The sequence below is a fragment of the Alosa sapidissima genome, chromosome 20 (assembly GCF_018492685.1).
Source record: "Alosa sapidissima isolate fAloSap1 chromosome 20, fAloSap1.pri, whole genome shotgun sequence".
NCBI lineage: Eukaryota > Metazoa > Chordata > Actinopteri > Clupeiformes > Clupeidae > Alosa > Alosa sapidissima.
In genome coordinates this window covers 30482485-30494984 of record NC_055976.1, presented here as the reverse complement: position 1 = coordinate 30494984, position 12500 = coordinate 30482485, and the positions used below count along the sequence as shown (strand labels likewise).

Genomic DNA, 12500 nt, shown 5'->3' with positions numbered 1-12500 from the left:
TCCAAGCTCCTTACGTAAATGCAATAGACACATGGGGAGAGGATGCTTTTGGAAAAAATAAACCATGAAAAAACTAACCAATTCACTGTTATGTTAGTATTTTGTTTGTTGCTTAAAAACGTTGTATATGATGGCCTTGAGTTAGCCTACTGAATTGGCTGGTACCATAAAGTTCGTGCATGCTCTCTCTCTCCAACGCAAACCAGATTTGGGGTTCCATAGCCAAGTAATTCTGCTACATAACGTTGAAAACAGATAAATGTGTTTATTCGAAGCACACATACAAATACTGTAGGTCAATTTCAAGTGTGCACTTACGTGACTACTTCAAGTATTAGCCTACGCACAATAGATTTTTCTTCTTTAGCCTACATAATGCATACACTTTGTAAACAAACAGCAGCTGTGACATATATACTGCGTCATATATCCTAACTGCTGCTTTTGTATCACCTGAAGCTGTTTGATAGTCTTTTTAGGAAGGCCTGTGAAAAGCCCATTGCAGTAATAAACACTTCGGGAGATAAAGGCATGAATTAGTTTTTCTAAATCATGTTTTGACATCAGCCCATCTAAGTTTGGCAATGTTTTTGAGGTGGTAAAAGTTATTAGTTATTGCTTTCATGTGGCTGATGAAATTTATATCACTGTCAATTAATACACCAAGATTTTTTCAACAATATCCTTGGCGTTGAACCCTTTTGTGTCAAGGAGAGTCTTTTCTCATTTTCACCAAATATAATAACAGTTTTTTCTTTGTTCGGCTGAAGAAAATTGAGACATCCAGTTTATTTGGTCAATATACTGACAAAGATATTCAAAGGGATCATAGTGATTTGGTGACAGAGCAAAGTAAATTTGGGTGTCATCTGCATAGCTATGATATGAAATCAAATTATTTTTGATTTGTCCAGGTGGGAGCATAGAGGTTGAATAATAGTGGCTCCAAGATTGACCCCTGGGGAACACCACAGGTCAAGGATGTTTGGTGTTGAGGTACAGTTGCAGATGATTGCAGATATGATATGAGCCAGTTGATAACTATACTTGTAAATCCAACCCAGTGTTCTAGTATGAGTAGTAATATGTAGTGATCAACAGTGTCAAATGCTACACTAAGGTTCAGTAGCACTAGGACTGATGTTTTGCCTGCATCTGTATTGAGGCGTATGTCATTTAAAACCTTAATAAGAGCTCTTTCAGTGCTGTGATTTACCCGAAAACCAGACTGAAAGTAATCAAAATACCCATTTGATGTTAGGAAGATGCAAAGTTGATTAATAACTACTTTTTCAATCATTTTGCCAATAAAAGGTAGATTGGGTGTGGGCCTGTAATTGCTTAGCATGGAGACATCCAGGTTATTCTTCTTGAGAAGTGGCTTTAAAACAGCTGTTTTCAGGGACTTAGGAAAGGTGCCAGACATTTACAATGTGAAGGACATCTGCAGCTATAAGGTGAAAAACAGTTATGAAGAAATTGGCAGGCAGTGATTGAGTGTCTAAGCCACATGTGATAAGAACTGAGATTCTGTACCATTTTTTCGTATGTCTATCAAGCAGAACTCTGACATCAAGTTAAATTTCCCTCCTTTTTAGCTGGAGCAGTGTGTGTGTGTGTGTGTGTGTGTGAGTGTGTGAGAGAGAGAGAGAGAGAGAGAGAGAGAGAGAGAGATAGGGCTGGGATAAACGATTATTTTAGCGATTATTTTTTCGATGCATCGATTAATCTAACGATTCATTTTTTCAGTCCGATTCGATTTCGATTTGATTCGATTATCTCCCCATTAATTCACTAATAGCAACTTATACATGTTTATTTACATATCTGAATGAAAAAAACATGACTTCTTTAACATTGCAATATATGTTTATTGCTCTTAAGATTCCAAAATAAAAGACTATACAAGTGCAAAGTAATGCATTCTTAGTCAGAGGTAGCTTTCAATAAAGTTCAGTAGGCTAGTGTATGTCTAATTGAGTTCCTGTCATTTTAAGACGTTCGTGTGGGAATCCTTGCAATTAACATTAACACAGTTAAAAGGCTGCTAATGTGTGGATGCAATTCATAACGTAGTTAGTTCAAATATTGGTTCGTACTTCTCCTTTGGACAAGCACTTTTGAGTCTTGGAAAATACTTTTCCATTTACATCGGGATTTTGCAAACATTCAGAGTCAATAAAATAAGCCCTGCATGAGTAACGAATACAAGCAGCTGCAAGTAAGCATGCTAAACTTGACATCCAAACAGTATTCTAACGTTAGCTTTGAGATACTGCTTGATTGCATACTGTAACTTAACTTAGTTTAGTCTCCTCAATGTACTATGTTGTGATAAGACCTTAGCAGAGTTTACTTTAACTTTAATGCAGCAGTTTTTAACAAATCTGCGCAGCATGGTCACGATGCTAAGCGGATTTAATAGCAATTTAGCCCACTGTGTTCTATGCAGTGTTTCTATGTGGCAACAACAATCCTTCAACAATCGTGAATATTTTGTTAAATGCACATGCAGAGGAGCAGCAGGCTCGTTATGAGAGAGAGCGGGTGGGGCGAGGAAAGGCTGTGTGAGTAAAAAGTGGCTCAATGAAATGATCTTATCTTTAATTTAAATAGTAGGCCTACAACATAGAACATCAATGTGTGGTGGCCGGTTTTGATTTTGTGGTGCCCAGTCACAGATTAGTCAACGTATGGAAAACACCGAAGGTGTAAAATTAAAAATATTTAGCAGTGTAAAATTAAAAATATTTAGCAGCACATGTTATGCTTGACGAATCGACGTTCATATTTTGCGTCGACGTATTTTTTGCGTCGACGTCATCGATTACCTCGACGCGTTGTCCCAGCCCTAGAGAGAGAGAGAAAGTAAGTGTGTGTGTGTGTGTGTGTGTGTGTGTGTAACAGGGCTCTGATGCCTGCAGCTCTTTTGGTGTTGCCAAACTGAAACTGGCACAAAAGTAAGCTTAGCACTGCAAGGAGGTCAGCACAAATTGTGTGTGAGAGAGAGAAAGTGTGTGTGTGTGTGTGTGTGTGTGTGTGTATGAAGGTAGTAGTTACGGTGTGTATATGTGTATATGAAGAGAATTAAAGTCAGGACAATTTGAAGACATAAGAGGGATGTGTATGTGTGTGTGTGTGTGTGTCCGGATATAATAGTGTTGTCAGGAGTCTCACATATACACACACAGTCCAAATGACCTAGATGGCAAAGCTCACGCTCACGGTCACAGCTACAACACACACACACACACACACACACACTTACCCACTCTAACAATAGACACATACACAGACACACACACACACAGAGGCGCAGTGTTCAGCTGCAATTTGAGAGAGGAACTCTGAAGAGTAAACACGCAACCTGACACCCCAACATCTGGTGCTGCTGACCTACACCACTCCATGCACACACACACACACGCACGCACCCACGCACACCGACACACGCACACACAAAGACATACATGCAAACACACAGACACACATGCCACACACACAGTGAAAGGTAGAGGGAAGGGGAGGGGGGAAAAGAGAGAAATGAGGGAAGAGAGAAAGCACCCTCTCTGAGATGGAGGAAGGCTGGAGGTACAGCTGCTGGTTGTAAAGCCATCTGGATATGAGCACACACACACACACACACACACACACACACATGCACACGCACACGCACACGCACACGCACAGACACACACGCACTAGGGGTGGGCGATATGGACAAAAAATAATCTCAATATTTTTGTGATTTCATTGATAACGATAATTAGTCGATATCCTTTAAAAAGCTCATTATTTATGAATAGCAACAATACAATAATAACCAATAACCTAACCTGTGACTTTTTAACCGAATCAACCAATGCATGTCACTCTATGACACATTTCCAATTCTGCCCCCACTTGTGTGTGGCAATGACATGGTCTAGCCAGCTACATTAGAGAAGATGAATAGGCCTAACAGTTTCCCAAGAAAAAGTCTGAAGTTCCTTTCAAAAACCTTTACTTAGGATTCACTGTAAAACGAAGCAGACCATCAGAGTACATCTCAGTTATTTCCTTCGATGTTTTGTTTAAGAGCAAGTAGCATTTCAAGTTACAGAATAGAAACTAATGTGTTAGCTTATGGCTAATGTATATGAGAAATCCCATAGAGATGCTAACGGTTAGCATAATCGATAAACATAGATATTTAGATCTTCAGTTCATTTATAAAAGGGTTACATGAGAAGAGTTCTTTGTTTACAACTGACTATTAAAATACTCAAAGGCTAATGTTTTCTCCCCATATAATACCATGTAGGAAAAAACATGACTGTCTCATCAATGCTACTTGAACAGAAGTAGCTGCACAAAATCCCAAGTACGTCTTGCTGCACAAAATAAACATTAGGCGTGTGTGTGACAACGTGGACCCAGCGATCATGTGACACTTGCTCTGCTGCAGCCAGGGGCTTCCCTCGCATACACCTCCTAGATTTAGTGAATGTATGGGGTTTCAATTCGTGATTTCGATTGTTTTTTCCCCAGAAGTAATTTAAATACTCGATAATGTGAATTTGCTCATCCTTAAAACAACAATCACGATATTATCGCAGACGATATATATATCGCCCACCCCTAGCGTACACACACACACACACACACACACACGAGCGTACACACACACACACGGGACTCACCGTACATCTTGCCCTCGTCGGAGAGGATGATCTTGCGGCGTCCGCAGGGCGGGTAGATGGCGAGAGCCTCCTGGAAGCTCTGCTCGATGTCGGGCGACCACACGCCCTCGGCGTCGCCGTCTGTGGGCTTGTCGGCCGAGTCGCTCAGACGCTCCAGGTCCTCCTCCTGGCCCTCACTTCCGCTCCAGCTGCTGGGCTCCATGGCAACGCTCCGCTCACCGCGCTACACACCACCAGCCCCGGCCTGGACCACACACACACACACGCACACGCACACGCACCATCACACACACACACACACACATACACGCACACGCACACGCGCAGGCACGCAGGCACACAAAAAACACACACAGCATGTTAATCAGCTGCCTCCCCTATTGCACCTGACCTCAGTAATCATCAAGGTCAAAGGTCAAGCTGATTTAGGCCACTGGGAGGGTATGGACAACACAAACACACATGCACACACACGCAGAATATCAGCGTACCACGCAAAACAAAGAAACTAACGGCACATACAGCTGATTGGAAGGTTGAGCAAGTGTTTGCAAGACTGCGTTTGACTGGAGAGGGTCTAGTAGCACTACAGCTCTCCATGTCATATGGAAGGGTCTAGTAGCACTACAGCTCTACATGTCATATGGAAGGGTCCACTACAGCTCTCCATGTCATATGGAAGGGTCTAGTAGCACTACAGCTCTCCATGTCATATGGAAGGGTCCACTACAGCTCTCCATGTCATATGGAAGGGTCTAGTAGCACTACAGCTCTCCATGTCATATGGAAGGGTCCACTACAGCTGTCCATGTCATATGGAAGGGTCCACTACAGCTCTCCATGTCATATGGAAGGGTCCACTACAGCTGTCCATGTCATAAGGGTCCACTACAGCTGTCCATGTCATATGGAAGGGTCCACTACAGCTGTCCATGTCATATGGAAGGGTCCACTACAGCTCTCCATGTCATATGGAAGGGTCCACTACAGCTGTCCATGTCATAAGGGTCCACTACAGCTCTCCATGTCATATGGAAGGGTCCACTACAGCTCTCCATGTCATATGGAAGGGTCCACTACAGCTCTCCATGTGAAGGGTCCGCAGCGGCTTGTAGAGTCTCAGATAGAACCTAGAACCAACACCGGAACGTTCCTTTGCTTTTGGAGAATTCTAATTTTAGGCTAGTATCTTTCATCTTCCTACTATTAAAGCAGGAGTGTTGTACCCTGGAAATCCAGAGTTCTCGCAAGAGCACAATTTGAATCGTCTCTGCGAGACACTCTGGCAATGAGTAATGATGCACGTTACTTTTGCCACTTGTATCACGGGGAGCCAATCGCATCGGTGTATCTGATATAGGCGGGCCAAAGGCGAGCTAAACAAATGACAGTCGTAGTGTTATCCAATTGCGTCAAAGTCCAGAATCAGTCAGTAAACATTGGTCGTATTGTGTTATCCAATTGCGTGCAGTGTGATTTTCAAATGCACACTTGGTGCCACCCCTCGAGTTGGGCCATTACATTATTCGTGGCCAGACCCTTAATCTTTCTAGATTACCAGGGTCTGGAATCTCCAGGCTAGGAGTGATGAGCGATTGTCTATACAGTAGATGCTCATATGGAATCAAGCTCTTCATTAATGGCTACCTGCTCTACTATAACAACAAATAATGATAACACAAACACTCACACATATGAAACCTCAACTATTTGTGTAGTAGGCCCCTCCCCCTTAGCAGCTAGCAGCCAATCCCAGGAGAGGGGTGGAGAGTGTGAGCATGAGGGGTGTGTTTTGGGAAGCATCGGGAGATGGGAGTGAGTGAGTGTGTGTGTGTGTGTGAGAGAGAGAGAGAGAAAGAGACAGAGAAAGAGAGCAGAAGAGCTGGCTAGGGGGAGTTGCTTTCACTGAATGTGTTTTTGTGCCAAGTGCTGACAAAGCAGAACACAAGCCTGTGTGTGTGTGTGTGTGTATGTGGAGCATGAGCTGTGTGCGCGGTCTGAGCATTTAAATAAACTCCACTCTTTGATGAACTGACAGAGAAAAAGAGAATGAAACAACAGACACAAGACACAGATCAAGACAGAAGAACAGAGAAATACAGACACAAGACACAGATCAAGACAGAAGAACAGAGAAATACAGAACATGCCTCATCTCTCTCTTCAAACAGTGCCCTACTTAGAGGAGAGGGAGTGAGAGTGTGTGTGTGTGGGATGGTTTCTGGGTAGTTCTGGGCAGGGGGCTGGTGGGGTTTTCCAGAGTGGGCGGAGCTCTTCCTAGCAGTATGATGTCATTTTATGACGTCATATAAGAATTTCCAGACTTCCAGTTTCATGTTTCCAGATTTTCTTCAAACACAAAACACACACAGACAAGCACACACACAGCTCTAGGTAACCCCTCTAATTCTCTTGTGTGTGTGAGAATCCTCCCAACCTCCTCCTCTTCACATTCTACACACACAACAATTCTCACAGCTCCTGTCTAAATATGTGCACAGAGAGAGAGAGAGAGAGAGAGAGAGAGAGAGATCAAAATAACTTAATCATTTTCAAACCTGAGATACGGAGATTCACATAGAAAGAAACAGAACCAGAGAAATACTGTAAGTGAGTCAGTAAGTGATTGAGAGTGTGTGTGTGTGTGTGTGTGTGTGTGTGTGTGTGTGTGAGTCAAGTCAAGTTTATTTATATAGCGCATTTCATACACAGAGGTCATTCAATGTGCTTTACATAAACAAAACCAAACAATAATAACAAATAAAAAGCATAGAAAGGCAATATAGTCAAAGAATAGTTAAAAGGTAAAGATCGTAATAAAAGGAAAACATAAAACACAAGGTAAAATAATTTAAAAATAAAGGATAATTAGTAAGCAAAAAACAAAGGCAAAAGTAGTAAAAAAAAGTAATAAAAGATAAAGTAGAATAATTAAGGGAGATTCAGAATTTGTAACTCGGCACAGTTAGCAGAAAGCATCTGAGAACAGTTTGGTCTTAAGTCTAGATTTAAAACTTGCTACAGTTGGGACCTTTTTGAGGTCATCCGAAAGTTGATTCCACAGCTGAGCCGCATAACAGCTAAAAGCTGCTTAACAATGTTTAGTTCTAACAGTAGGTTTTACTAGCAGGTTTTTCACCTGGGACCTGAGAGGACGAGAAGGTGTGTACTGCTGAAGCATGTCTGACAGGTATTTAGGTCCTGCTCCATTTACTGATTTATAAACAAGCAATAGAGCTTTAAAGTTAATTCTCTGACTTACTGGAAGCCAGTGCAAGGACTTAAGAATTGGAGTAATGTGGTCAGTTCTTTTAGTTTTTGTTAGAATCCTAGCTGCTGCATTTTGTATCATCTGAAGCTGTTTAATAGTCTTTTTAGGAAGGCCTGTGAACAGTCCATTGCAGTAATCAACCCGGCTGGAGATAAATGCATGAATGAGTTTTTCTAAGTCATATTTTGACATCAGCCTTCTGAGTCTGACAATATTTTTGAGGTGGTAAAAAGCTGATTTAGTTGTCGCTTTCATGTGGCTGTTGAAATTTAGATCACTGTCAATTAATACACCAAGATTTTTAACAGTATCCTTTGCCTTCAACCCTTTTGTGTCAAGGAGAGTGGCAACCCTAAGTCTTTCCTCCTTTTTACCAAATATAATTACTTCAGTTTTTTCTTTGTTCAGCTGAAGAAAATTTTGAGACATCCAGGTGTTGATTTGTTCTATACACTGACACATAGATTCAAGAGGACCATAGTCGTTTGGTGACAGAGCTAAGTAAATTTGTGCGTCATCTGCATAGCTATGATATGAAATCAAGTTATTTTGGATGATTTGTCCAAGTGGGAGCATATAGAGGTTGAATAATAGTGGCCCTAAGATCGACCCCTGGGGAACACCACAGGTCAAGGACGTTGGTGTTGAGGTACAGTTTCCGATGGCAACAAAGAAGCTCCTTTCTTGTAGATATGATTTAGCCAGCTGATAACTATGCCTGTAAATCCAACCCAGTGTTCTAGTCTGTGTAGTAAAATATTGTGATCAACAGTGCCAAATGCTGCACTAAGGTCTAGTAGCACTAGGACTGATGTTTTACCTGAATCTGTGTTTAGGCGTATGTCATTGGAAACTTTAATGAGAGCTGTTTCAGTGCTGTGATTTGCCCGAAAACCAGACTGAAAGTAATCAAAATACCCATTTGATGTTAGGAAGGTGGTTAATTGATTAAAGACTACTTTTTCAATAATTTTGCCAATAAAAGGTAGATTGGATATGGGCCTGTAATTGTTTAGCATGGAGGCATCCAGGTTATTCTTCTTGAGAAGTGGCTTTACAACAGCTGTTTTCAGTCACTTAGGAAAAGTGCCAGACAGCAGTGATACATTTACAATTTGAAGGACATCCGCCGCTATGAGATGAAAAACAGTTTTGAAGAAATTGGTAGGCAGTGTCTAAGAAACATGTGGAAGAGCTGAGATTCTGTACCGTTTTTTTAAGTGTTTCGTAGTCTATCAAGCTGAACTCTGACATTAAGTTTAGTTCCCCTCTGTTTGTTGCTGGAAGTTCAAGTTGTTGAATTTGTAATTGAGCAGATATGTTGAGTCTGATTTTGTCAATTTTACCTTTAAAAAAAGATGAAAACTCATTGCATTTATTAGTTGAGAGAAGTTCAGACGCTAATTGTGAGGGGGGATTTGTTAATTTATCAACAGTTGAAAATAAAATACTAATAATAATAGTTATTTGAACTTCTATTGATAATGTTAGAAAAGAAAGACTGTCTTGCTTTGCATATTTCAGAGTTATATGTGCGGAGCATCTCTTTATGGATTTTATAGTGGATCTGAAGTTTGTATTTACGCCATTTTCTTTCAGTCTTCCTACACTCTCTTTTTAGAATTTTAACTGCTGGATTTTGCCTCCATTGTGCTTTCTCTGTTTGTGTGTGCTCCATGGCACCCAGGTCCAGCCTCCAGGAATCCTAATGATCAGGATGTCACCTGTGGCAGAAATGTGAGTCTGTGTGGGTCACCTCATGCCTCTGTGTGTGTGTGCGTGCGTGTGTATCTTTCTCATCTGGCTGCTCCATTACTGGCGTTCTCCTCTCCGGTCTTCGAGAGCTCCGTGGCAACGGCTTGTTAGAAGATAAAGGGAGTGTGGGTGTGAGACCGGTGGGGGGCATGACAGAGAGAGTGTGTGTACAGGGTGTGTGGGGGGGCATGATGGAGAGAGTGTGTGTACAGGGTGTGTGGGGGGGCATGACAGAGAGAGTGTGTGTACAGGGTGTGTGAGGAGGGGGACCAGGGAGAGACAGGGGTCTTGCACGTTTCAGTAAGTCAAATGTAAGACCTTTATAAGACATTTTAAGACCATAAAGATTGAAATGTAAGACCTATACGACGCATTACCAAAAACAAATTCAAAACATTCTGAAAAAGTCATTATTTCAACCAGTTCAGTCATTGAAAAAGCATTCATTTAATTTACAGACAAAGCAATCACATCAGTAACCTTCCACACCCAGCAACTACAACCCACCTGATTTTGACATTGCTCACTTGTAGTATACTCAAAGAAAAACATCTGTGTCACATGCGAAATGCCCAAAACCTTAGGCCCAAAATGAAAACAGGCTAATTGGCCGAGTCTGCCGAAGGCATTTTGAGGCTAGCTTATGTTTCTCCGCTCTGGCGTGCGACTCCAGCGCCTTCACACCCAGAGTCCCTAATAGAATAGATTTTTTGCAAAGTTTGCAGCGAGCCTCGTACCTGGAGCTGGGTACCTCTAGACGTATTTCGCCAATATCCCCCAGAAAGAAACAACACACTGGGGGTTGTTCTGAGGGCAGCGTTCTGCTGGTTTTGTTACAATTGTAGCAAAGACGCTAGAGCTCCGCTTTGCAGGCTAGTACTACGACTGGATACTTTTTTGCTACTTTGTAATAACTTCCTGCAGCCAGCGTTTCTGGAAATGAACGAGGGTAAAACCTTTTTTAGACCTGACTAAATGAAATTTAAGGCCTTAAATTTAAAGTTCAGAATTTTAGACGGTCACAAATTTGTACGGTCACAAAAAGGGACTGTACTGTAGGTGACCCAGGCACGCATGCACGCACACACAGCATATGCACAAATTGCCAGCAGCACAACTCCAGAAAAAAACACAAGACAGATGTATGTCTGTTCAGGGTGTGTAAAATGTTTATGTTGTCCTCTTAATTCATGTGTGTGTGTGTGTGCATGTATGTATCTCAGACATGGTCTTATCACAGACCTACAAGGTCCTGTTTTCCCCGCGCACACGCGCATACGCACAGGAAATGAAAGCTGTAAAAAAGAATCTGACAGCTACAACACTGGAGCTAGATGAGCTGGAGATGGAGAGAAAGAGAAAACGAGATAAAGGAGAGAAAATGAAAGAAGGAGAGAAAATGAGAGATAAAGGAGAGAGGAAAGGACAGAAGGAGAGGGCTGTTGGAGTGAGTGGATGTGCATGAACATCTTGGGAAGTGTGTGTGTGTGTGTGAGAGAGTGTTTGTGTGTATGTGTGTGTGTGTGTATGTGTGTGTGTGAATGTGTGGTATGTGTGTGTGTGTGTGTGGTATGTGTGTGTGTGTGTGTGAATGTGTGGTATATATGTGTGTGTGTGTGTGTGTGTGTGTGTGTGTGTGTGTATGTATAGTATAAGTATATATACTCTTTTGATCCTGTGAGGGAAATTTGGTCTCTGCATTTATTCCAATCCGTGAATTGGTGAAACACATTCAGCCAGGGCTTAAATTTCACTGCGGGATTGCAGGTACTGCGCATAATTTGTTCCAAGTCCCGCAACTCTAGCCATCATAATGCGAGAAAAGTCCTGCATACACTTTTACAGCCTGTCTGATGACGTTAATCTAATCATGAAGTGGCGTGAATGAGGTGCTATTGACTGGAGGGATCAACTACCGAGTTGAATTGAACATAGCCTCATGCAGACGCACACACACGGAGAGAGAGAGAGAGAGAGAGACACTTTGCGCTTACGCAAATAGGCTACGCAACCATGGCAAACTTTTACATCTGGAAAGAGCTCCTTGGTAACTATCCTGCTAGCTCAGTCAGGTCACGTCAACACTTGATCCCAGAAAGATTGTGTTCGACTTGTTAGTTTTTTAACATTTATTTTATCTAATGACATAGAAAACATAATGAATTGCAAACACATATCCTTATGCACTATGCACAACTTTTAATCACTAGCGACTAGCCTAAAACATTCAGGCTGAAGGGAGGCTAATTACTCTCACGTATTTCTTAAAGTGACAGGCACTCAATTACCACCTACTCATCACCCATAGATATATATGCTCATCACCAATGTGCACTCAATTAGACCTACACACCACATTAAAGACATGCCTAAGTGTTATAGTTTAAACGTCAATATGAAGCATTCAAATTACTAAATATGTTTAGCTACTAGTAATTACTAGTAAAATGCTATACATAAAAAAAAAAAAAAGCATTATTAACTAAATACACTCTATATGAATTTAACATTGTGTGTGTGGAGAGAGTCAAGCAGAATCTAGAATGTCCACTGTTGTGAATGATCCCACTACAGTATACTGATTACTGATGACGTCAGGGTGTTGGGGGGCCCCAAAATCAAACACCTTTTTTAAAAAAGTATCGAAGAAGTATCGAAATCGCAATTCTTGACTTGGTATCAGAATCGACCCCCCCGCCCCCCCAAATTGTGTAAATCCCCCCTACATGAATAACCTAAGGGGGGAATTCCCCCCCCATTTTGAAAAATGAATTTTTAGCCCTGCTCAGCAC

At 41.7% G+C, this 12500-nt stretch overlaps 1 protein-coding gene across 8 annotated transcripts in view; it reads right to left on the bottom strand.

Moving 5' to 3' along the window:
- Positions 1-12500, bottom strand: part of LOC121694051 (transcriptional enhancer factor TEF-1-like) — a 49326-nt gene that overhangs the window by 28034 nt on the left and 8792 nt on the right. For all 8 annotated transcript variants that reach the window (XM_042073977.1, XM_042073974.1, XM_042073976.1 and 5 more), the window contains exon 3: positions 4683-4926. In XM_042073977.1, the coding sequence (XP_041929911.1) occupies positions 4683-4884 (202 nt within the window). In that variant the 5' untranslated portion in view covers positions 4885-4926. The remainder of the gene's footprint in view (positions 1-4682; positions 4927-12500) is intronic.